General features: G+C 41.4%; 1 protein-coding gene across 1 annotated transcript in view; it reads left to right on the forward strand.

Moving 5' to 3' along the window:
• Positions 1 to 26118, forward strand: part of LOC146834868 (FRAS1-related extracellular matrix protein 1-like) — a 991143-nt gene that overhangs the window by 350241 nt on the left and 614784 nt on the right. The window contains exons 15-17 of the mRNA XM_085602468.1: positions 172 to 265; positions 8668 to 8920; positions 23800 to 23994. Of these exons, the coding sequence (XP_085458594.1) occupies positions 172 to 265; positions 8668 to 8920; positions 23800 to 23994 (542 nt within the window). The remainder of the gene's footprint in view (positions 1 to 171; positions 266 to 8667; positions 8921 to 23799; positions 23995 to 26118) is intronic.

Raw genomic sequence — 26118 nt, forward strand, 5'->3', positions numbered from 1 at the left:
TAGACTTTTTAATATTTCTATTTGTGATTGCTCAGAAAGTAGTTACATTCTCAGTTTGTTACGTGCTGTTGCTACTGAACACAGCGATACAACCAATCTGATATAGAGCAAAGCAATTTAGTAATCCTGTCACGCGATATTAATGAACGATGTTCATAATTGTATTCAAAGGTACCAGCATGATGATTCAGAAACATATGAAGATGCAGTTACATTAACTGTAACAGATGGATTCAATGCTGCAGATGGAGTGTTAAGAGTGCAGGTATGAAAAACGTGAGCTAGACTTTAATTAGAACATAAAAAATGTATCAGTAAATACACAAGTACATTAATGTATTTTATATATCTGCATTCAAGAAAAGAATATTTCAAACTTTAAAAAGTTTAAATAACGAAAGGATGTCTGTCCGTCTTTTCATGCAGCTCTCTGTTGATGAGATCTATCTATATATTTGCCTGTCTGTTTATCTATCTATCCGGCTCTGTATAATTCCTCCACAACCTCATTTTTTGTGTACTTTAGGTTTCAGGAAATCACTTCTCATATTTTTCTTCTCAATGTCATGTGTACACTACTCGCTTTGTCATGCGATGGTGAGGCTGCAGTGGAGGTGAGGCATGCAGTGCCTAATTTGTGAAAGGCAGTGCCCGTACCTAAACTCTGCTCTCCTATCGCTCTGGTATCTGATTTCTGACAGTTTTGCTGTCTTTTTCTTTCCCAGCCTTTCCGATTGTGTTTTTCTTTCTCTATCACTCAGTAAATATCTGATAGAGGAAAATAAATGCCGGTCCTCAAAAATAAGTGCCGCTGTCCCTCACTGGCAACCACAGGCTCAAATTAAGCACTGGCATGTCGATTGTAGTCATTTACTGCAAGCCAGAATGTGAAATTCCCCCGCTCTTATTAGAATCGACAATGGAGCAGATTTTACAGTGGAAGAACCATTGCAAAATGTAGGGGCTACCACCGTGCCAAAGCAGCAGTTCCTGTCAAATCAGAACAACCTAAGAGTATTATGTATGAAAAAATAAGTACACACATTTAAAAGAAATAGTCAAAGGCAGATAGGCAAAAAACTTTTTGATAAAAACACATATCTGCTCTCCAGGTGTCATCTGGATTTCCCACGGTTGTCTACCTGTGGGACAAAACAAGTTTGGACAAGGGCTTTATCCAATGAGGGAGAACAAGCTGCCTAGTTAGAGATGATCCGCATTAGACCCTGTAGAAGCCTTGGCTGAACAGAAACATGGAACTTTGAAGCATGCCCTGAGACCTGTGGAGCTGTAGGAGAGACCAGGAGTGGCTTTCCCAGCAGCAAGAATAATTGTCCCTTAGTCATTCTTCTGCTTTCTGGAGGACTATACAAGGCACCAAACCTTCCAGAGAAAGGTATGACTTAGCCATCTGCAGACAGCTGTGTTTAGATGCTCAGATCTTTTTCTACCACCTTTGGATGCTTTGCAGGGTCACTGCTAAAAGCATTCAGCCAAATGAAGCCCTAGTCGGCTACAGCCTCCTGGCTTTCACCACTAGGGAGATTTGAGAACCAAAAGATTGACTACATCTGACTGAACTGATAGGATCAAATGAGACACTGTTTACAGATGTGGACATGTCTGAAATGAAATGAAAATAGGTACTTATAAAGCGCACAGCTACTCCACAGAGGGTCCCGGTTCTAAAGGACCAACAAATAACAGGCAACCAAAGCCCAAGGGTCAACCCGCCCCAAGAGGAATTATTGCTGGAACAACCAGGTTTTTAGCTGTCCCTACAGGAGAGCAGGTCCTGGACCTGCCTAAGATGAAGAGACAGACAGTTCTCTAACCTAGAAGTTGTGTAAATGGAAGAAGACTCTTCTTGCATGTGCTGCAATGGGGAGCCACTTAAGGCCTCATCAGATGATGGTAGAAGGACGCTCTGTACATTCCACTCTTTTAACAATTGGGCTCAAGACCAGGCTTATTAGAAACCTGCCAGAAAGCTGAACATTCGTCAAAAGAGCTTAAGAAGCAACACAAGAACAGCTGCAGTTTGAGGACTCAACATTTGGACCACATATGGAAGTATGATCTCACAAAGAGCTATCTGAATTTAAATGGTTCATTACTGGCCTGTTAACGTGTGCCATTAGGTATTTGGAAATGAACAACTCTTTTAGGCTTTGTGACCCATTCTGGTCGTATGTAGTGCCCACCTCAATGTACTATGATTTTTCTTTAAATTACCTCACTCCTTCTTTTATTCAGTACAGTCATGGGATTTTAGTACTGTTAATAAATGCTCTTGTTGGGCAACTTCCTGGGGGAACAACCTTTACAACGCAACTTTTACAACGCACTGCCATTACAACGAAACTGTTACAACGCAAATGCATTGACAACGCATGCCATTACAACGCAAGTCTTTACATCGACTTGCACTAGATGGCGTGCTAACATTAAAAATAGTGTAGTTTACTATCCAAACACCTTCCCTACTGTTACGTGGACTGGAGTTAGAATAGTAAATTACTATTTTTTAATGTTAGCACGCCATCTAGTGCAAGTCGATGTAAAGACTTGCGTTGTAAAGACTTGCGTTGTCACTGCATTTGCATTGTAAAAATTTCGTTGTAACAGCATGCGTTGTAAAAGCATGCATTGTAACATCATACATCCACTTCCTGCATTCCAAAGCACTCTACTTGATGTTTGTGTGGTTGCACTGTGTTTCTCACTCTTTATGTTTATGGTTTGTAAGTGGATATTCTTCTGCACTGCCACATATCAAGGAGGTCTTCCAAATCTTCTAATTAATGGGGTTATGTACCAACAAAGACAAAACCAGCCATCAACTAACAGCCTTCAATTTTACATAAAAAAATTGTATATAGGACTTGTGGTATAAAACAATGGAACATTGTGCTTTCAAGCTAGCTAGCCAAAGGCAAACCCCAAAATGAGGGTATTTGGGACGCCTAGTGGTGAAAGTTCAACTGCAGTGCAAATCAATAAAGAGTACTGTTGTTAAGATGATGGTCTTTGTGTTTCTACAGAGAAGTGTAAACTCTGTTCATGTTGATACATGTATTATTTGGAAGAAGGCCTCAGTAGTTCCATCTAGCGTGTTTCTTTGTCTTCTGTGTAACCTCCTCATCGCGAATGTTGTCCAAATGAAGTGCATCTCTTTACTCAATTCTGTATGTATTCCTGGTCAAATTATGGAGTGCAAGAAGTTGTGTTCGGCTTATTCTAAGTTTCTTCCAAGAATAATAACTGTGCTTTTATGTTAGGATTTCTTTAGCTCTAGCAATGTTGGTAGGAAACGTGAAGGGAAAGCGTATGGCGCTTTCATAAGTAAACTTGCACATACAAACATACTGGAAAATATACTCTACATTATTGTTGATGTGTTGACATTTCTGGAGCATGAGTAGATTCATTGATGTAATCTTAAAATGGGTTTATGATGTGGAACACCACTTGGGAATTGGATTAAAAACTAAAAACATAAACTTCAAGAGGTAAACTAATTACATATTTAAGGCATTGATCTAGTACTAATAGCTGTTAGAGCATTGTGTTGTGATATATGGTATTTCACTGAATAGAACTACAGCATTACATATGGCTACACATACAAAAATGAAAACTCCCCATTGGATTATGGAATGTTTTCCAAAGCTATAAGTGTAGAATAATAATTAGCGATTAAGAAGCAGGTACATTGGTGAAGTCTAGCCAGCATGGACATTTAACACATACATTTGGATAGACATCCTTTCAATTGTATCACAGTAGTGGACAACAGCAAGGACCTGACAACCACAGCACATATGTATGAAGAAGAAATAAATGGCGAATATAGGCACAGATTTCAATATGATAAAATTATTAAATGAATCCCCAGTGTAAACTACATAGACAGAGAATTTGATATAGAAGCTCACCCCAAGTAGAATGTAAATGCAGTGTGTGTGGCCAACATTAAGCTATCACCAATGACGTACGGAAACAGTTTTTCACTCTCTGTACATTTCACATTACGGTTTAACATTCAGTCAACATTTTATACATGTCCAGCCTGGTGGCAGCTGGCTTCTGCCATATTGAAACAGAGACTTATGAATAATTGTACAGTAAGGCAAAGAGGATGTGCATCTAAAGAAGGTATAAGGCTGTGAGAAAATAGTTAGAACTAATTGGTAGAATTTCTCCAATCACTGGTTAGTGCACAGCATAAACATGTCACCACCTCATCCTCAAAACATTCCTGGGCCTGGGAAGATATCATTGGAAGAAGGCTCTGTTAGAACCTGATTCCTCACTCCTGCTGGACGAGAGGACACACTCAAAAACTCATCCATGGTTCACACCGCTTGAAGCTTTTAGGCACAATGAAAACTGGTTCAGTGGACCTCGTGGTGAAAACACTTTGCACTGGACTAATGTGAAAAATCTATCCAACTGGGGCAGCACCATGAAATCTCCAGCACCCAGATACCCCTAGAGGTGAAGGTGCTGTGCTAAACAAATGCTTACTTTTTGAGTGAATGGTTGATTGAAATCTAGGTTTGTCCAGCTATTTGCACCAAAACCAACAGCTTCAGCAGGAGCCTGACAACGGTATATCAAACTCTGAGGGACCCTCACTGGCCACAGCCTTGGACCTTGCGCCACTAGAAAAAGTGGCCCTCTATTTCAGAGACTGTGTCAGAGGTAAAATATGAAAGGGCAATTTCTGATGTCCATATAAAAAGCCTTGTTATTGTATCCACTCAAGAACTACGGTATATAAAGGTCCAACAATGTTATTTACTAAAAAGGATCAGAGTAGTCATCTCCTATCTGAGCAAGGAGGACAGTGTTGGAGAAAAATAATGTTTAGAATTTTACATTTGCAGCACATTTCAAATGAAACAGATCCATATAGAATGCATAGTATTGAATTAATGGAATGGTTTTGCTTCAAGGTGTCTCTTACGGCAATTGATCTTAATGACAAGTACAACTGCAGGATGCAGTCTCTAAAAAAAATGTAAATGTAAATGTAAATGTAACAGTAAGTCTGGTTTTTATTGAGAGCGGCCTAAATTACAAAGCATAGTAAGAGGTGAGAACTGTTGTTCCTTGTTGTTTTCAACCACAACGAAAAAAGTCTCATACTGACTGCGTATGTGTCTAGTCCATGCATAGCGGATGGACTATTAAATGTTCTGGTATTTTGCACTAAAATTAATCAATTTGAGTACTTTTTGAACTGGAATAAATTAGAGAGAAACAACATAAATCATTTACTTGTAATAGAATAATAATATATTAGTCTTACAGTCCATAACATTCCTTTTTTTAATAAGATTAAATAATAATAATAATAATAATAATAATAATACTTTATTTGGTATAAAAAAAATACCATAAAAGTGCAGATCAAATACATCATAATATAAAAACAAAACAATCAACAGCTTAAAATAATACCTATTCGATCCTTCCATGAGTGGGAACCCCTTATCACATGAAATTCATATTAAGAAATTCATATTAAAAACCAATGAGAGGCTAACATCACGGGCCACAAAGGTACATATAAAAAACATCAAAATTAAGAGAGAAACATAATAATTTGACAGCTTAGAAGTTATATATATTCGCTCCCATCACAATTTGTTCATCTGGTACCTCTTGTGTTTCTGAGTCTGATGGCTGCCCTTAAAAAGTTTACAGTGCAGAACAGGGTCAGTGTGCCTGTAGACAATTTTAAAAATAACAGGGCCACCTTTGCATGTTTAAATCTAGAAGTCTTTAGAATACTTTTTAAAAACAAACTCCTAGGTAGTGAATAAAAAAGGAGACCGATGGTCGCAGCCACACGGACCCTTCAACTCTATGGACGTTGTGTATCCTGCCGGATCAGCTAGTATGTGGTGCAATAGATTGAGCCTAAACCGTGTCATTATAAATCTATCATGGGCATTATGGAAATAAGATAAATAGGGCTCGATACCCAAACATGATTTAGTCAGGAGATGTTCTCTAACCTATGTTTAACCAGTTCCCTATCTTCCCTGCATGATATAACATGCTTCTGGAACCGGGCTTGCACCAAGGTCTTGTCATGCACTGACATTTTAGTGGGGTTATCAAAAAGATCTGCGCATCCATGGCTTCTAAAGTCTCCTTTACATACTTAAGCCATGGGATGTTCAGCCCCCGGTCGCAGGCAAGGCAGTCTGTTATAATCTGCTTACTAAATGAGGCCTCTGTATTTGCCCATATTTTGGCCCAACAGGTTAGGGGTTTGGCTTTCAGCCTATCTCCAACATAACTGACACCCAGTTCTTCATAAATGATGTGGGACGGTGTGCTCAGAGGCACTTTCAGTAGGCGCCGAAGGTACTTGTTTTCCTCGGTCTGCAGATGCTGCGTGTCAATAAAACCCCATACCTCGCTTCCATAAAGAATTTTGGCACAACATTTAGAGCTATATAATCTCAGTATTTGCTCCGGGAACCAACGGCCCAACCTTCGTGAAAAGTTCATGATCGACCCAGAGCAGCTCACTAATGTGCGGCATTTCTCTTCTAGAAGGGCCTTAAATTAAGGGGACTGTCAAATAGTATCCCCAAATAAGAAAAGGAGTGCACCTTTCCCAGGTGATGGGAACCAATCGAATAAACATAGTTTTTACTTGTTTTTTTCCCTACTTCCATGATGTAGGACTTAGTTAAATTAGAGGACAGATCTAGGTTCTCCATAAAGGAAACAAAGCCGTCTATCAAACCCTGGAGCCCTTTGGATGTCCACGCTAGGAGAACCGCGCTGTCCGCATAGAGCAGGACGGGGATTAAATAGAAATATTAATATATTTAAGGTGTGGTTGAAGATGTGATTTGAGCAAGATTACTTGAAAGTAAATACATTTCCCCTTCACTTATGTGCCTTTTGAATTATGTGTGTATATAGTGAATTAAGGAATACATTATTGAAATGATTAACCTCTAAATATGTAAATGGGTAACAGCCATGTAAAATGTAACCCCCATGCAAACTGTAACATACACACCAAAATCACATTTTCTTATTCTGTTTATGTTAGGTCCTTCTCTGGGCATGTGGAATAAGTTCATCATCTTCCTTAAATTCTTTGCATTTTCTTTTCCTATATTTTTCTATGAGGAAGTGTTTTCAATGAATTTATAAGACCTTTTATAGGATGACTATTACAATTTGTCTAAAATAATATAATTTGCCTTTACGTTTTGTCCCCATTTTCAAATATTGACAATTATAGTTTATTTCCTGTGAAGTTCTGGTACTTATGAGTTAAACTGAATCAGGGGCTATTGTTTTATTAGTTCATATTAATCCCTAGACTTCTTTGTACGGTGAGGAAAACACATTTCCTTGCAAAAAAATGGGCAAGACTAACACAAGGAAATGGTGACAAGGGTGACAAAGCAATGGCAAGGAGAAAAGGTAAGGAGAAAAATAAGAATTTATAATGGTAATGAGGAAGGGTTTAGGCAGTGGTATACAAACTACAGTATAGGAAAATTATATATGTGCAAGGGTATAGGCAGCTGTATAAGTACTAGGGTCTAAATAGGCATAGGTGTACTTGGGTATAGTTTGGACATAGGCGCATGGAAATACGAAGGAGCTCTAATACTATGATATATACATGATATATATATTATGGTACAGGTAGGATTAGAGGTATGAGGATATAAGTAATAGAAGTGAAAAATGGGGTATGTGGTGATACTGATACTAGTGTCTAGAGAGGATTTTTGTACTATTGTATAACTAGGGGTAGTGATAATGAGGTTGGCTATGGGAACTACAATATAAGCAGGTACTAGGGAAGATAGAACATTGTGAGAGCCAGTGTACTAGTTCTGGTATTAGTAAGTCTAATAATAAAGGGTATAAGTAGGGGTATAGCTACTATGACATTGTTATAAGCAGAAGTACAAGGGTATTGATATATGTGTAAGTTCTTAGATGAAGACATGATTTGAGAACAAGGGTAAAGAAAAATTATGGTGGTAGAGGAGAGGAACCAGGGATAAAGACAGGAAGGAAGAAAAACAAGGAGATGGTAAGGTTTAAAAAAGAAGGTAAACAAAGATAGGAAGTAGGAGACTACATTGATTTCCCTCATAAAAGAGTAAAAAGACATCTATGTCCTCCTTGAAAAAAGAGGGCGACTGTTGGGAATTTTGTACCGATTAAGGACATTTATCATGATGGATTTGACACTCAGTGATTGCTATTTGTTTGAAAAAAATAAGGAAACATGTTCATGGAGTAAGTTTCTCCAGAACAGGTTTTCTTAAATTCATTTTGATTTAGAACCACAAATATCCATTTGCAACCATTCAGTTGATAATGAGGCCACGTCTGCTGCTTATAAGTGATGTTTGGTTGGTTGTGCCTGCTGGTGGGGCATTAGGGAGCCTTTTATTGCTTGGCTGTAGAACTGGCCTTGCCTGATAATGAAGAGGTGTACATCTAAACACTGCAAGAAACAATCTTCTCAGCTGCAGTTTATAGCCTTTAATTAGCACTTTATTGTGATTTTTAATACCTTGGCTTCCAAACTAGTTGGGTAATGATAACCTGTGAATTGCACTGACAATTTTCTCACCTTCCTCCCCTATTTGTGAAATTAAGATCACCCCAGTCAATGATGAACCACCAGAGCTACATGGAAAATTAAAATCGGGCCTTGAGTGTCCAGAAGGGGGACGTGTTCTCATCACAGCTGAATATCTCTATGCGACTGATGCAGACAGTGATGACGCTAAGCTGACGTATATGATTGCTCGCACCCCAGTGTACGGGATGATGCAGAAATCAGGCATGATGGCTGACAGATTTTCTCAGCTCGATGTTACTCAAGGATTAATTTCTTATGTCCACACTGGTAAATATTAATTTTACCATAATCCTGTAATGATCATGCTAGTGTGATCAATGATGATTTATGTTTGTCTATTTTTACCAAGGATTTTTTAACATTAGAGAACTTTAGTTTTCGGGATTTCTATGTCTCTTTAAACAATTTAAAAATGATAACAGGAGAGTGGTGTAGTAACGTAGTGGTAAATTAATCAATTGTAAACATTCTGAAGAATAGATTCCTCACAAATTAATTTATTTTTAAATGTGTAAATATTACAATGTTGGCTGTGGTGTATTGTGAGATTTGTCACTTGGCTGTTGAAATGTAAATGTGGTTTTGAATATGCTTTCAGTGCTCCTGTGACAACAAATGGGTTCTGTCGGCAGTGTGTGAACAGATCAAACACTAAACAAAACCTTTTTTCCCGGTGAGTAACAGTAATGGAGGACAAACACCTTCGAAGTTTTTAGCTAGGGAAGCAGTCGTTACAAGTGATCATCTGTCAAAGATGCACCATATTTGGTTAGTTTGTGTGGACTTTCCCACATGAGAAATGTTGCCGCACATCTGTGAATTATCAACTCTACGACATAGGTGTCCTAAGTAAGGCGCTACATGAAGAGACAAAAAAAATAAATGTATAACTTGGCCTATGTGTCAGGAAGACAAGCTAAGGAGAAAATCACATGCAAGAACTTCCAGCTACAAACTGACCTGCATTTACTTCCCCCACCCCCTTAACCCCTCTCCCCACTTTATAAGCACAATAAGGATGAAATCTGGCTGGTGGTTCAATTTCTTTCAAAAATATCCATTGGTTCTAAGCTCACTGTTGGGTCAAATTTCAACAGTGCCAATAGTATTTGAGCATAACCGTGATCAACCATAACACGTGCGTACATGGTTGAAAAATACCAAATGAGAATCACAGAAAAGTTTTTAGAAATGTCTCACCAAAGATCCATATACAGTATTGGGTAATATAGTCTATAATAATTAAAGGTGAATCCAGCAGTTCCATTTGTCTCATGCTACAACTCCTAAGAGTATCCACTGCAATGGCAAGGTGATCACAACCACAGAAAAAAGTGAAGTTAAATAAGGCAACAAATGACTTGCATAATATCACGTCATTGGCTACTAAATCTAGCAGAATTCATCACTTTGGCAGATGTGTATTGTCCATTGATCAGATCTGTACAATAGTTCGCTCAGCATTTTCAACAGTGCATTTAGGACAAGTAGTGGGAAGGTATTATTAGTTACTTGAATACAAATGAGCCTTTTATGTGGTATCCAGTGTTTTGAATAAGGGTGAATATCAAACCATCCACAAATCTTTCCATAAAATAATTTTCAAACAGATTTGACTTAAGGAGAGCCAGTGGCAAGTAAAACGTTTCAACCTGGACTGAGTATTGAATGATTCTGCTTTGTGTACTTTCATGTATATATTGATTGGTGCTGGTGGCAGTATTCCAGTGGTTTTATTTATCACACATTTATTGCTAATTACATTGCTTATATGTCTTTTTTTTAGAGTTGTATTGTGTTTTCCCCCCTTATACTGTCTTTCAAAAGAGTTAACACAAGGAACAAGTTCAAACCAACAGGAGCACCTGGCGCAGACCAGGGCAGCACAAAGAAATAAAATGTATTCAGCAAAGGCATGAACTGTGACAGTTTGTGCCATCGCTTTGGAGAAGGCAAGCTTATACCTCTAGAAGTTGGATACCAGCGCACAAAAAACTTCAAGGGCCACATCCCCATTACTTAAAACATCAAGCCCAGGTGGAATGTCATGGTTGCCCTTCCAATCTCAATCTAGAAGCTTCAACTTGTAGGCCTAGTCTGTCAGAGTTCCAGCAGTGGACAGCCAATGCTTCACGCAGTGAATGTCCACTCTGAGGGATCGCTTTGCATCCCCTGGCCCACAAAACAACGGACTGTCTAAAAACCCTCCTCTCCATGGTACACCCAAAACCTGAAAGGAATTCACAGCCACTGCAGAAACCTAGAATGTAGATGGCGACAAAAATATGAACAAGCTGAACTAACCAATTTAAAGCGGTTCTTAAAAACTACCATCAACAAATTAAAACGGCCAAAAAATCATACTTTACTGAAATGCTTAAACTGGCTAACTCAAACCAAAAAACTACCTTTAAGATAGTCAACTCCTTTACCAATCCCACATCAGAGATCCCCCCCATCACAGTCCCTCTGTGACCGCATGGCGGACTATTTTGAACAGAAGATCCAGTCACTACAACACAACTTTCCAGTACCCCTGTCCCCCCCACTAACGCTAATATCGAGTTAAGAAACAACAGACCATCCCTTCGAGCTTTTCAAGTTATTAGCCTACACCAAACTCGCCATGCCATCCTTGCTGTAAAATCAGGTTCTCTATTTGACCTTTGCCCCCCCTTAATCCTACATGCTATGATAGATACTGTTAATCCAGTCATCAACGACATAATAAATGCCTCTCTGTAACTAGCTGAAGTTCCCAATGAATGGAAATTTGCAGCGGTCAAACCTCTCCAAAAGAAACAACTTGCCAATCCTTCCACCCTCACCAATCTCCAACCCATCTCCCTACTCCCATGTCTAAGTAATATCACTGAAAAAGTACTTAACTCCCAGCTCATGCCTTACCTGGAAGTAGCAAATATCTTACGCCCCAATCCATCAGGATTCAGGCCTCTGCACTCCACGGAATCAGCCCTCCTGTATACTGCTGAATCCCTTAAAGCCGCCCTTGACCAGGGAAAGAATGCTGTGTTGGTCTTATTAGACCTATCTGCTGGCTTCGGTACGGTTTCACATACCATTCTCTTGGACTGTCAGGAATCCCACTGTATCGCTCATCTCGCCCTAGCATGGCTAAAATCGCTCCTTCAAAGCCGTAGGCAAGTCAGTACTCTTGGTCAATACCAGTCAGCAGATAAACCTCTGCTCTCCGGGGTCCATCCTCAGCCCAGTGCTTTTTAATGTCTATATGGCCCCACTGTTCAGTCTGATATCATCTTTCAACATTGAGACCATGTCATATGCAGACGACATGCAACTAATCCTGGTCTTAGATAAAGATACCATACGGGCGGAGGAAAATCTGTCACTGTCTCACTGGATGAAAGCCAACCACCTAAAATGTAATTCATAAAAAACAGAAATCATGCCATTGGGGAAAGGGAATAGATTTTCTCCTAGTCTATGGTGGCCTTCTGACACCCCTTCTCCCCCAACACAGTAACAGTAGCAAGGAATCTGGGGGTCAAATTTGACTCCGCACCATCCTTCCACCAGCAATCCTTAGCAGTGGCTGGTACTTGATTCTACTTGATAAAATCACTTAAAAAGTTATTTGATTTACTTCCCAGTATGGCGAGACAGGCAGTCAAGGTGGCACTAATACCATCCAGACTGGACTACTGCAACAGCCTCTATGCAGGAGCAAACAAGTCGGTCAGACACAAACTACAGATGGTACAACATGCTGCAGCCCGACTAGTACTACGATGGTCCAGCAGGTCATCAGCAGCTGCTGCACTGGAAGCACTACATTGGCTACCAATCCGCAAAAGAATTCTGTTCAAGATCCTGATAATTACCTTTAGAATCTTTAATTCCTCAGGCCCCCAATACCTTCGGCCCAAATTTGCGTGTTATGTACCACACCTTGCTCTCAGATCATCTAGCGCAAATGTACAAAAACACCCGGCTTTCATATGTGTCTCTAAAGGGGGGGAATCAATTGCAGTGCTTGGATCCAAGGCCTGGAACCAACTTCTGAACAACCTTAACCTCATCCAATCAGAAACACTTTTCAGGAAGGCCCAGATGCACTATGCAGAGGACTCATTTCATACCATCTCACTAGACTAAGTTACCTGCCTGTCAAAGTTATCCGCTTAGCACCATGATGCTCTTCGGTGTGATAGATGCGGTCTACAAATTGATTTTAACATAACATAACAAATGCATCCCTTTGCATGGGGGAAGCATTTTACTATTTCCACCTGCAGTGGGATGCCTTTAGGATGCTTGTGGTTGTCCCTCTGACCACCAAACTCCACTCTCTAGTGGTTCCATAAAGGGAGCTGCACTAACTGTACATCACTTCTATGTGAAACACAGTCAGTGCACATTACAACAGCTTCTTTACATCTATACCCATGTCTCTAATATGCCATTGTTGAAAAGACCACCCCCCCCCCCCTTCAAATGAGGGAACACCCCTTTATGATTGCACTAGCGCAAAATGTACCCTGGTGCATCACTTATTATGGAGGGGCTGAACAAGAGTTTGCAGCCCTATCTATAATACAAATGAGTCCTGTTTTCACAAGAAGTGGGCTTTGTCCATTGTGCCTTCAGGGCCACTTTCTTTTATAGGGCCACTGAAGGTGCAATGGGCATAAGATTTAACTCCACGCCACATTGAGCATGTCCTCACTCCACCCCTACCCAAGAGGGCATCAGGTTCACTTCTTTCTGCACACAAGCAAGGCATTTCCACCTGCGCCCTTTGTGATAGCAGAGGCTTAGTGTTTTCATTTTTCCACAATTATTTGTGCATGGGTAACGTATTATTGTATCTCTCCTCTACTAAAGATAATCACTGCACACAGCCATGCTACAACTAGGTGAGTGGTTTGGTGGCCTGTATAGATTATTCTCCAACTATACCTATGACTAACGGGGCTGGACTGGTGGTAGCTGGCACCGGGCGTTTTCCCGGTGGGCTGGTTTTGGAATGGTGGGAGCCGGTTTTGGTACGGGGGACGGTTTTGCGGCTGTGCTGCAATATCAGCCCCCATAACAAAATGCCAAAAGCAGCAGCAGTGTTTCCCACCAGTGCCCTAGCCCCCCCCCATCCTCCTCCCCTAGCGGCCAGTCTAACTTAATTGCCAGGGCTGGTTTGCATTCTCAGTCTGGCCAGATGGCTAATCTAAACCTGACGTTTGCTCAGCATGTGACTTGAGTTTTTTTTCGGATCATTTTCTTTTTTAGTATACTTTCACCAAAACACTGCACAGTTGAATCAGTAAAATAATACAACCATACAGAAACCTATGAATGGATACGGAGTCAAGACTATGGCAGATAAATTAACACAGCGCATCTGAGTGTAAGGAAGTTGGGGGAAAGACAAATAAACTGAAAGGCCAAATGAGCACTGTATTGGGGAAAGTGATGAAAGTTAAGAGGGGCATGCTCGTGGATGCATTTAAAGGTGATGAAAAGAAATGAGAACATTCAAGGACCAAATGACAGCCAACAAAGAGAAGTCAAATAGACAGTAGTTATAAGTGGTAGATGGGCGATGAGATGAATTTAGTGGATGGTAAAACCTGGAGCAGCAGGAGAGTAGGCAGGGAGTTCAACACAGAGGGAAGTGTTGAGCAAGACAATCACAGTTAGGCAATCTGGGACAGTGCCATTGGAAGAATAAATAACAGAAGAAGGAACGGGAGATCTGAGACAGAGGTGTACTAAAAATTCCGCAATTAGAGACAGAAATGCCTGGATCAATATGTTGAAAACCTCAGATAGAAGAAAGAGACGAATAATGAAAAGGTAGTTCATCATGCTGTGACAATGTTGTAGAATTAACAACTGGAAAAAAAAAATATCCATGTAGTGACCACAATGAAACTCAGACTGAAGTAGCAAAAAAAGAGCATTAACATGCAAATAGGAAGATAATTGATTAAGAGTGACTTGGTGTACAGGAATAGGACACATGATATAGAATGCTTTAGAACGCAAGAAAATCCCAGTAACACAGGAGAGGTTAAAAAAGAAAACTGCATGGTCTGCAGTGCGAGGTAACTGATCTGATTAAAGAGAGAGAAAATGCCGAAGATGGGGAAAAAGAGGGATAAATATGTGTTGAAAGTACTTTCTATGAATAAGTGCTACACTATAATAATAGTAGATAAAGTAAAGGGTCTCAGGGTTCCTGAACACGTGTTATTTCTCACGCTCTTCACTCAGTCTTTTGCAAAGTATTTTCATGAAAGTGAGAATGCCATTAAAAGTTAAGTCTGAGGAGGTTTACAAGGCAACAAGAATGACTCAAGGTGGGAATCACTGTGGGCAAACACAAAGATAAAATACAGGGGGAACTGCTATCCATAGATTCATGAAAAATACTAGGTATCTCCTACCCAGCTCAGCTGGAGGAGGGGGAAAGCCTCTCCACTTTCGCCATGCTAAAAACAAAGCACAATTTACCAGACATAGAACTGTACAACTTCCTTAAAATCATAACAGCCCTGTCCAAAGCGAAACTCACTAAGCACAAGCCCTCAATCATCCAATACATGGCGAATCTCAACAGAATAGGCCATCAGGTATCACCCCTATACAGACTACTACGACCCAGCTCGACCAAACTTAATGACAAAACAATCACATACTGGGAGAAACCACTCAGTTCTACATTCAGCGTGAAAGAACTCCACCTGCTATGGACCTCCCCCATGCAAAACAAAATCTCCCCGGTTTTAGCACTGACAAAATTCTGGCTCCTACACAAAACTTACTGGACCGCGGCTCGCCTGGTGACTCTGGGCCTGAGGGATAATGACCAGTGCTGGAATTGCGACAAGGAAAAGGGGGACCTGGCACACCTTATCTACCACTGTCCCAAAGTTAATGAATTCTGGGAGAAGATTTTCACCTTCATAAATAAAACGTTAGGATGCACACTAAAAGCAGAATTTGCAACCCTAACCACTGCATTTATGACAACAGAGTTAGACTCACAACAGGACAGAGACCGACTGGATCTCCTACTAACAGCGGCAGTTAAAATAGTACTCACCAAATGGAAAGACACTTCCAAGGCAACTTTCAAGGGCTGGCTCAACTGGGTGACGTACCCTAGAGACGCTGGCACAACTGCCCTACGAAACTCACCATGGAGACAACCCTGCAGGGGAATGTGGGCGTCCTTGGACAAGTTCCTAGACCCATACGATCCGCCTTGAATAGTACTAAAAGAACGAAACAATCGGCTCTAAAGCACACACCCACTGGGTCAAGAAACTATCGAGAAGAAAGTAAACTTCTGGTATGCTATCTCTTTTTCTCTCTACCTTAATTCCTATCCTTTCCCTTCTCACTCTCTCCTTTTCCCTTACTGTGACAGTGGATAGGGGGACAGTCAAGCATATATAATCTGAAACTGTACTACAACTAACACAGCCAGTTTGGGCTGCCACCCTGTAACGACAAAGCTTTGACGATTACATGTTATATGTTGTAAAAAAAACAATAAAAACTATATCGAAAGAAAAAAAAAGAAAGAAAAAAAAAAAAGATCCGCTGTAGATGGGATATTTTGGAAACAATCACTGAAAAAGCCAGCAGGTCTCATTAGTGAAATCATTTGGCTTTGCCAAAGCATTTTGTTTGCTTCAATATTTGCAACAAATGCATATGCATTCCCATTAGCCATCTTGGAACAGATTTTATACTATATTTAAATGCTTTAAAAGATGGCTGCAATGGCTGTGTGCATCTGAGAAGGCAATCGATAAATGCATTTTGGTTTATTTTAATACATTCTGCTCAAAGATTGCTACCCTGGATATGAGGCATCTGCAGTGGACATTTTTTTATAGCAAACTGAACTGCTTTAAAATATTATTTTTTAACTTTCAGTGAGAAATGCTTTTAGACCCCTGAATACTCCCCCTAAAAGGTTTGCCCTAGTTCACAAAGGGAAGGGGTCAAAAGAGGAGCTTTCTCTTTTGCAAACAGCTTAACACCTCATCTTGACAATCAGGTTGTCAATGGTTTGTAACTGGAATTGCAGTGGCAGACCATTGCCACATCTTGTATCAATTAGGTATTTGAAAGGGACTCTCAAAACATGCCCATTCCAAATACCCAATTGGTATCCAGTTGCAATACCATTTTAAAAGTCGGTGAATCTTTATCAACTCTTTAAATGTGTTTTGTACATGGCCAAAAACCTTTCTGTGGTCCCCAACTCAAAATCGCAGTTTTTGCAACCGCAAAAAGGTTTCATATATCAGGCCCAAGATTCCCAGGTTTCAGTGCTATACAGAAACTGCAGATTTAGCCAAAAACAATGGGTAAAATGGAAGTGATCTTACTGAAACAGATCAAGTGTTCCCGAGGGACAAAAGATGAATAGGAGGAAGACAGATCAGATGACTTTAAAAGAATGTATATTAAACAAGATGATTTGTGCCATTAGAAGGGAGCGGATCACTGGTCAATGAGAAACTGAGAAGCCAGAGCAACAAACCAATAACCCCAGAACACTATAGAGTTAACCTCAATCCACAAAAAGATGTGTTCTGCTTACCATAAGAGGGAGAAGAGTGTGAAGTAACCCGCTGCCGTGACCTATGGAGATCAGACAAATATGAAAGACTTATGTCAAAAGGGAACAGTATCCAGGGGCAAGGCTGCCATTGGTGAAGCAGGCACAAAGGCATTGGGGCCTGAGGGCCCACTCAACCCTGATTATTGCTTTATTTATCATTTCAGTGTCCAGGGGGCGCATTTCCTTCTTTGCACTAAGGCCTTTTACACAATGTGTACACCATTGATAGCATCTCAGTAATAATATGTAAAACATAAATTGTTGGTGTGAGATGGACGTTTTCATCTTGCCTCTTGTTTGCCTAACTTCACTTGACCTTTCCATATTTTCTTTTTTTACATGTTTATAGGATTGCTTGTGTGTTTTTTTTCTTTATCTAGTGCTCAGAAAATAGTAAATATCAAACAGCAAAGTGCAACACTAAAAAATGCAAAGAAATAATATAAAGACAAAAAACAGAATACCACTCCATGTCTGGGTGTGGTTTACCATAATGCAATCTGTAAATCCGCCACCACCATTTCTGAAGTCAACTGGGGTACCCCAGTGGTGTGGAGAAACTGATTTGAAGCTTTCAAGACTTATTTAGGTGCAATCAGGGCTTCAAGGTTTCGGCCAGAATGAAAAAAAAGTTTTTAGTGTTCCATTCTTTAGGATTTGAGGGGTGTACCATTTTTTAAATACTTACCTGAGGTGGGAGGAGTAGATGAAGAACCACTAGATGAATATACAGATTATGTAAAGAAACTAGAGCTGCGTTTCGATGTTCAACCTAGCATAGTGGTTTTGCGACACAAATTCCTCATGAGAAAACAACGAGCGGGGTAAAATGTTGATATGTATGTGTCAGCACTCAGGAGACTGGTGGCTGATTGCCATTTTGCAAATTGTACAGATCAGGTGGTTCGAGACCAATTTATCTGCCTTTGTACAAACAAGTCAACAAAAACTATTGTCTTTAACTAATCCAACTCTGTAAGAATCATTACATATAGCTAAGACCATAGAAACATCACAGATTTCTGTGAAAGAACTGGAAGAGAAAAAAACAGAGGTTGTAAATAATATATGTCAGAAAAGGAAAAACAACATTAAGGACATCTATACCAAAGATGTTACTAGATCATAAAAAAGGTTTTTTAAACAAACAAGCATGTGTTTCAGATATGGTAATGCATCACATAAAGGTGCCGATCACGATCCGGTAAAAAATATCCCCGTGCGACTCGTATCCGGTCTTTTTACCGTACGAATCGTACAAGTGCCGTACGAACTGGCAATCACGATTCGCATGGTAAAAAGTCCATACGAACCGCATTGGGAATCATTCCCCACACGTCCTCGGGTCGGAAAATGTGTCCGACACGTCCTTGGACGATTTACCGTACAAACGTGAAAGGTGAAGTCCGACCGAGGAATCACGATCCATCCCGTGCGTCCGAGGTTACAACCGGATGGAAAAATCACCGTCCGCACCGAACTCCCATAGCAACCATGGAGACGTGCCCGCATACGCGCCCCCAGCCCCCGTAGGTACGCGCCGACCCCCCCCCCCAGCCCCCGTAGGTACGCGCCGACCCCCCCCCAGCCCCCTTAGGTACGCGCTGAACCCCCCTGTATGTACACCCGTGTACGTGTCGAACCCCCCGTGTACGTTCGAGTCGGACCCCCACCCGTGTATGTACGGTGCGTACCCCCCGTGTACGTTCGAGTCGAACCCCCCCGTGTACGTTCGAGTCGTACCCCCACCCGTGTATGTACGGTGCGTACCCCCGTGTACGTTCGAGTCGAACCCCCCCGTGTACGTTCGAGTCGAACCCCCCGTGTACGTTCGAGTCGGACCCCCACCCGTGTATGTACGGTGCGTACCCCCCCGTGTACGTTCGAGTCGAACCCCCCCGGGTACGCACCGTACATACACGGGTGGGGGTCCGACTCGAACGTACACGGGGGGGTTCGACTCGAACGTACACGGGGGGGTTCGACTCGAACGTACACGGGGGGTACGCACCGTACATACACGGGGGGGTACGCACCGTACATACACGGGGGGTTCGACTCGAATGTACACGGGGGGGTTCGACACGTACACGGGTGTACATACAGGGGGGTTCAGCGCGTACCTACGGGGGCTGGGGGGGGTCGGCGCGTACCTACGGGGGCTGGGGGGGGTCAGCGCGTACCTACGGGGGCTGGGGGGGGGTCGGCGCGTACCTACGGGGGCTGGGGGGGGTCGGCGCGTACCTACGGGGGCGGGGGGGGGGGGTACGGTGCGTACCGAGCCACCTACTCTGGTCGATTCGCGCCGTACTTCGCTTTTGCGGCACTTTTTGGGTGCCGTGAAAATATTGCCGTCCGGACTGCTGTCGGTTCGAATCGTAATTCCTGGGTCGTGAAACGCTGCCTGAAAGCGTCCCGACGTCACGTCGCAGCATTCCCGGATCACATTCGTATGTATATTTTCGTCGGTCGGTGTTTTTTACGATTCGTACGGAAATGGTGTTTCCGTGCGAATCGTAATTCCATGTTTGTAAAGTTTTACGACCGGGTACGAGTCGGACGGGGAAAACGCTCCGACCGACGGTTCGTACCGGATCGTAATTGGCACCAAAGTGTGTCAGAGCTTGATGAAGCAGACAGGTAGGGGTAGCAATGTAGTAGCTAACCTGGGGAAATCATGCTATCATGATGCAACCTGTGTGGACCCATATGCTGAAATCCTGGTGGGTGACCGATCTGTAAAACTGTTAGTGAATTTGGGAGCGAGAATAACTATGGTCACACAAGTTCAATGAGCTTTGGCTGGGGACAATCTTAGAACCCCCTGATTCTGCACCAGTATCCTAGGAAGGGAGACTTATCGGGCCTTAAGGTTTTTTTGAAGATGTTCTGATTTTTAGGAAAAGGAAAATGTTTGCTAAAATATATGTGGTGGTCAAAGGGTTGTGTATTTTGGGGTGGTTTCACCAAGGTCTGTTCAAGAGGGTCTTGAGACCTGGCACCAAAGACCAAGTCTCCATAGTTGGAGAGAACTTTGCAAAATTCCCCCACAGTGTTTTCTGATGAACTGGAAACAATTAAAGGTTTCCAGCACAAAATGAGAGTCAAAGAAGGGTCTATATTGGTGAAACACAAACTACGTAGTGTTTCTTTTTTTAATTAGGGAGGATCATGAGAAAGAATTGATGAAGTTCTGTGACAACGAAATCATCAAGCCAATAGAATTGTCCCAATGGCTGTCACCTCTGGTCGTCGGAAGGGTGAAATGAGAGTTTGCATGGACTTACGTAGGCTTGACAAGGCTATTTGGGTCAATTCACACCCTCTTCCTAAAATATCAGATCTGCTCGCTTTGGTGGTTGGTGCGAAGTGGTTCTCAAAATTAGACCTGGCCTCAGTGTACCACCATGTTGTATTAGAACCAGAGTCCAGGTATTATACAGCTATCGTGTCTCCCATTACAACTTTCTAATATTGCAGGATGCCATTCAGGTTAGCCCCAGTGGCATCTGTGTTCCAAAGAATAATGTACCAGGTATTTAGAGACATAAGAGGAGCAGCCGCATTTCAAGGCGATGTTTTGATATCTGTGGCAACTCAGGGGGAGCACAAGGGCATTTTTGATAAAGTGTTAACCATTTTTCTGGAAAAAGGCGTGGTTCTTAAAATTGAGAAGTGTGAAATCTTTAAAAACTGAGTTAAGTATTTGAGGCAAATTGTATCTGGAGATGGCAATGAACCAAAGCCCGGTTCGGTTAGCGCAATAATTAATGTACTGACCCCTACTGATAGTCCCAAATCATTCATGGGCATGTGTGAATGCTATGCTTTTATCTTCCCAAATTATGCTTCAAACATCAGATCTTTTACTGTTCCCCTGAAGAAGGATGTGACCTTTGTGTGGGATGCCACATGCCAGGATTCCTTTGAGTGGGTGAAAAAACAGATAGCCAGTTCAAATATTCTCAAACCGTTTGATCCAAAGCTTTCATTTTGCTTCACTGTTGATGCTAGTAACCATGGTCTGGGGGATGTTCTTACACAGTGTAATGGTGATATATAAAACATCATTAGTTATACCTATAGGGTGTTGAGGGATGCAGAAGCCCAAGTTTCCACTATAGAAATAGAGTTGCTGGCATGTTGGTGACCCAAATAGAAATTCAAACCGTATATTTGGGGTGCAAGGTTCACGGTGAAAATGGATCATAAACCTCTGGTGGCTATCCTGACTGGTGAAAAGATAGATCAGAGAACAAACACCCAGAATTTCCAGACAGACAACAAAGCTGTTGCAGTATCATTTTAACATTGTGCACATCCAAGGGGGGAAAAAAGTTTTCTGTCTAGGGTTGCTGTGCAATCTGTTAGTTTGGATGATGTTAAAGATACTCTGGATGAGATTTGTTTGATTAATGCATTGGATCTAGAAGAAATGTGTGCAGTTTCAGAGTCTGAGTGGAAGGCTGAAAGGATATCAGATGAGGTGATGTAGGAAGTAATGTCATACATATCCAAGGGGTGGCCCACAGAAAAATCGCTTGCAATTTCTTATCAACATGTTTGTAAGGTATGTGATGAGTTGTCTGTGTATGATGGTCTTCTTCTAAGGGGAGAAAAGTTGGTACCTCTAGTTGATTTGAGGTGTAAGTTGATTAAGGTGGCTCATGAGGGACATTTGGGGGCCACTTTCACCAAACGAGGGTTAAGACCAACATTATGGTTGTCTTCAATGTACAAGGAAGTTGATAATTTTATTGAAGTGTGTGTCTTATGTGTTAGTTCAGAAAAAGGTTTGGTAGTACGGAAACCTCCTTTGCAGCCTATTGATTGCCCATCTAGAGCCTGTGAGAGTTTGCGTATTGACATGGTAGGTCCTTTCAATAAGTTACCCAGTCAGTTTCATTTTGCGTTGGTGGTGGTTGATCTGTAGTCCAAATAGCCAGAGGTAAAGTTTGTAGCAGAACCAAATGCAAAGGCGGTAAATGAGTTTTTGAAAGAAATTTTCTTTTGAGAAGAATATCCACAATTTCTTATTTCCAATAATGGTGTTCAAGACGTGGGCAGCTTTCTGAAATTTGGTAATGTTTAACATTTAAAGACATCACTGTACCATCTCCAAAAGTAATGGTCAAGTCAATCAAATGAACCGGGTGCTAGTGCATATGTGTTAAGTGGGCCATCACCAACAAGTGTGTTGTGATCAATGCGTTGCAGTCTGTGTTATGGTCTCACCACACCAGTCCTTATTCATCTACCCGTGTATCTCCATTTGAACTGTTGAAGGGTAGGGAATCTGCCACCAATGTTTGTCAAAGTTGGATGAGTAGATGGGTGAAAGTTGAACTGGAACTTAGTGATTGTGAGGCAAGGGTCAAAAGGAACGTAACTTAAGCTAAATAATAACAGAAAAAGGCATCTGACAATAGAAACCGTGTGAGGGATGTCAACATTTGTGTTCCTGATATGGTGCATATTAAGAAAGGTGGATATGTGAGGAAGGGGGGGGAGTTCAGTGGACTGTTTATGATGGACAAAGTGTGCGGCAATGCGATCAGAGTCATTGGTTCTAATTGGTGGAATGTGGAAAGAGTAGTCCAGTCCAAGGAAGTGACCAGCTCGGAAAGTTTGGGTGTGTCCAATGAGAACTGTGCGAGGAGAACAAGGAAATATCTGAGGAATCCACGGCACTTGGATTGAGTGTTGTGAACAAGGGCGGTGTGTGCAATACCAGGGGGCTGGGAAATTCCATTCTTGATGATCGCAGGAGCAGTCGAGTAATACATGTTCCTCATAGGTTCAGGAAGTAGCTTGGGGTTCATGATCCATTTGTTTTGGTTTACATGGTGTTTCTTTGGAATATTAATAATTTCTTGTAATTGTTATAATACTACTGTGATTTTATGATACTGCTGTATACTTCTGTTTATTGGTTTATTTGCTTATTTTTTATTTGTTAGAATTTTTTATAATGCTGATGTAAGCTGATGTTTAGTTGTTTATTAATGTATCTTATTTATCTTTATTATTACTTATTTTGGTTGTGTTTTGTTATAATGTTTCCCAAGGGAAAAAGTAATGTAATGTTTATGACACAGTTTTGTTTGATTAGCATTGTTGTGATGTCATGTATAGAATCTTTATATGCAAAACCTATAATACTGTGTGAGGATCCTATGTCAGTTGGGGCGAGTAGCTGTTGGTGGCTGGACAACATATGTCACGTGGCAGCTCTATACAATCAAACAAGCTGCTACTCACTCAAATATATTTCACTATTTCATCTGTAGTGAGACAGTTACCAAACACTGACAACAATTGTTTTGAAAACACTGAAAAGATTAACATAATTGCAATTATAGACATGTGTTGAGTGTACTGTCGCCTTATAACGCTGTGCATTTCACCTTTCCGCCTTACTGCTTTCTTTTGTTCAATACTCCAGGAAGAAGGTTAAATAATGTCAGGATTTAGAAGTGAACAGTAATTTGAAGCCAATGCTGTGTTTTGCGCTTTCCTTCCACAGGAGGTGAAATAGGACACAGTCCTTGCACCGACACAGTGACTCTCATTGTCTCCGATGGAGAGGCGGGCACTGTGGACAGCTGTTGCATCGATGGCCCACCCCCTCCACCAGTGCCCCTCCATGCTAATCTGCCAGTGTACGATCTCAACATCACTGTCCTTCCGGTGAACAACCAACATCCAGTCATTACGATCGGTAAGTCCCAACGACAAACGTCACCAATCATATCAGAGCTTCGCATCTGTACAGAGGTGATCTGTGCGGACCGAATCGGAGTATGGATGTAGTGGCAAATATTGGTTTATGTGTTGCCTTCTGTGCCTCAGAGGAACAACAGAGGCTCTCAATAAATGTTCTTTAAAGATGGATAAGGAAGGCCCAAATGACATTGCATACATTTTGGGAAGAAAAAATAGTCACAGAACTCCAGGCTCCCAAAGGAGACGAAGAGCAGAGCTACTGTCAAGGGATAATGAGCAACAGTATTTGTATTTGGGAGAGGGGGGTAAGCAGAAGAGGTGTTCATGCTTCGTCTGTTGTCCTTAAATGGTGACTCGAACCTATTGGACTAACTGTTCGGTTGCATGTCTTTTGTATGTGGTGCATCCAAGAATAGAGTGGTTGTGCAGCACTCTCTCATTGTCCGAATGGTTGCAGGCTAGACTCTTTACACCTAGCCAAACTAGAATTATTGGCAGACTGGGGCTGGCTTCGATGGCCAGAACAGTGGGCAATTGAAAAGTACCCTGGATCGGAGTCAGTTATGCACAGAAAAGGAAATGTGTCTGTGCGTTATAATAGTAGCATATAGAAACAGACATCGAGAAAGTCAATAGGATGAGGTATGTGTTTCTGATTTTAAAAAGTATTGTTAAGACTGAAGATGGCATGACATGATGAACGAATTCTCATTCACGTGCAAAAAAACGCAGTTCGATACCTGCTGAGGAAAATGTCTGCAGACGCAAATAAAATGATAAATCAGCTGAACTAAATGTCTGAAGACAAACATTCTTCTTGTGCAAGGGAGAACTAAATTAATACTGAGCCATCAAATATAAAACATCTGCAGACAAAAATTGGTGATCTTAAAGCTTTCTGACCTTGTCTAGGTGCAGCATGACCCACATGTCCCCTCATGCTAGGCTGATTTGCTGTGCAAAAGGAGATGTCCATCAGGGTGCAGCAGGTGATGAGGATGGTGCTTAGAGCAGGAGCCATGGAAGGTCTTGAGGTTTAGGCTCACAGCAGAAAAAAAAACTAGGGGTAATGTCACTCATCTAATTTTGTGTAGCCTAATTACGTGGAATTACCCACAAATTATGCAATATTACCTGGAATTATGCAAGAAGAGTAATTCTGCATTTGGTTCCATTTTCTTAGTACATAAATTCCCTTATGTCCAAAATGGACGCAAGGATGTATTTTTCTTCTAAGAAATAGTGCTCAATGGAATACAATATCAATAGCGAGATTCAGCAACTGCTCACGGTCCCTAAATTTGCACTTGAACTAGGATTTTTTGCCAATTTACTCCCGGCATTTAGGTCTAGTTTCTTGGTGCAAAAAGCAGTCTCATGTCCAAATTGACGCGAGAATGCATTTTGCGCTAAGAAAGTATCACTAGATGCAACAGAGCATACACAGTAGACCAAACAGCTGTTTCAGCTCCCTAAATGTACTTTGCTGTAGCATTTTTCCCCCCGAATTAATTTTAATTATGCAAGCTGGCATAATCATGGAATTATCAGTAATTCTGTGCAAAAGAGTAAAGGGGAATTACCAAAATTACCATGATTACTCCGGCATAATTGAAATTCTGCCCAAGCCTATAAAGAACACTTTGCTGGTGCTGGAGGGGGATAGGGCAAGGGAAAAATGTGTGTGTAATATGTACTGTGGCTAGGAGCTCTGACAAGGGACAGCTGGTGTGTGACACCATTGTATCCACTGGCCCCCACGGCCTGCTGGGCAGCACACATGATTATCCACGGCAGCAAGCCAGCCACCTCTATAGCTATGTGCAACCCTGGTTTTCATGCAGGCAAAACACCCTGCACACATTAGTAAAATGAGACATAGCAAGGAGGACGGAAGAGTACTACAGGAAGCAGGAATGCATGATTTGAAGAAAAAGATCATTTAATTTGGATGGACTGGAAGTAATTCCAAGGTCAGTATCTTTACATATTCCTGAGCATGCCTCCCTTTTTAACAAACCTTTTTAGAGGGTGCTTCCTGAGTATTAAATAAACAGCAGTCTTGATCTCACATAACCATTTCTCAACTCTAAACTGGATCATAAGTACCACGGAGGCC

The sequence above is a fragment of the Triturus cristatus genome, chromosome 4_2, assembly GCF_964204655.1.
Source record: "Triturus cristatus chromosome 4_2, aTriCri1.1, whole genome shotgun sequence".
NCBI lineage: Eukaryota > Metazoa > Chordata > Amphibia > Caudata > Salamandridae > Triturus > Triturus cristatus.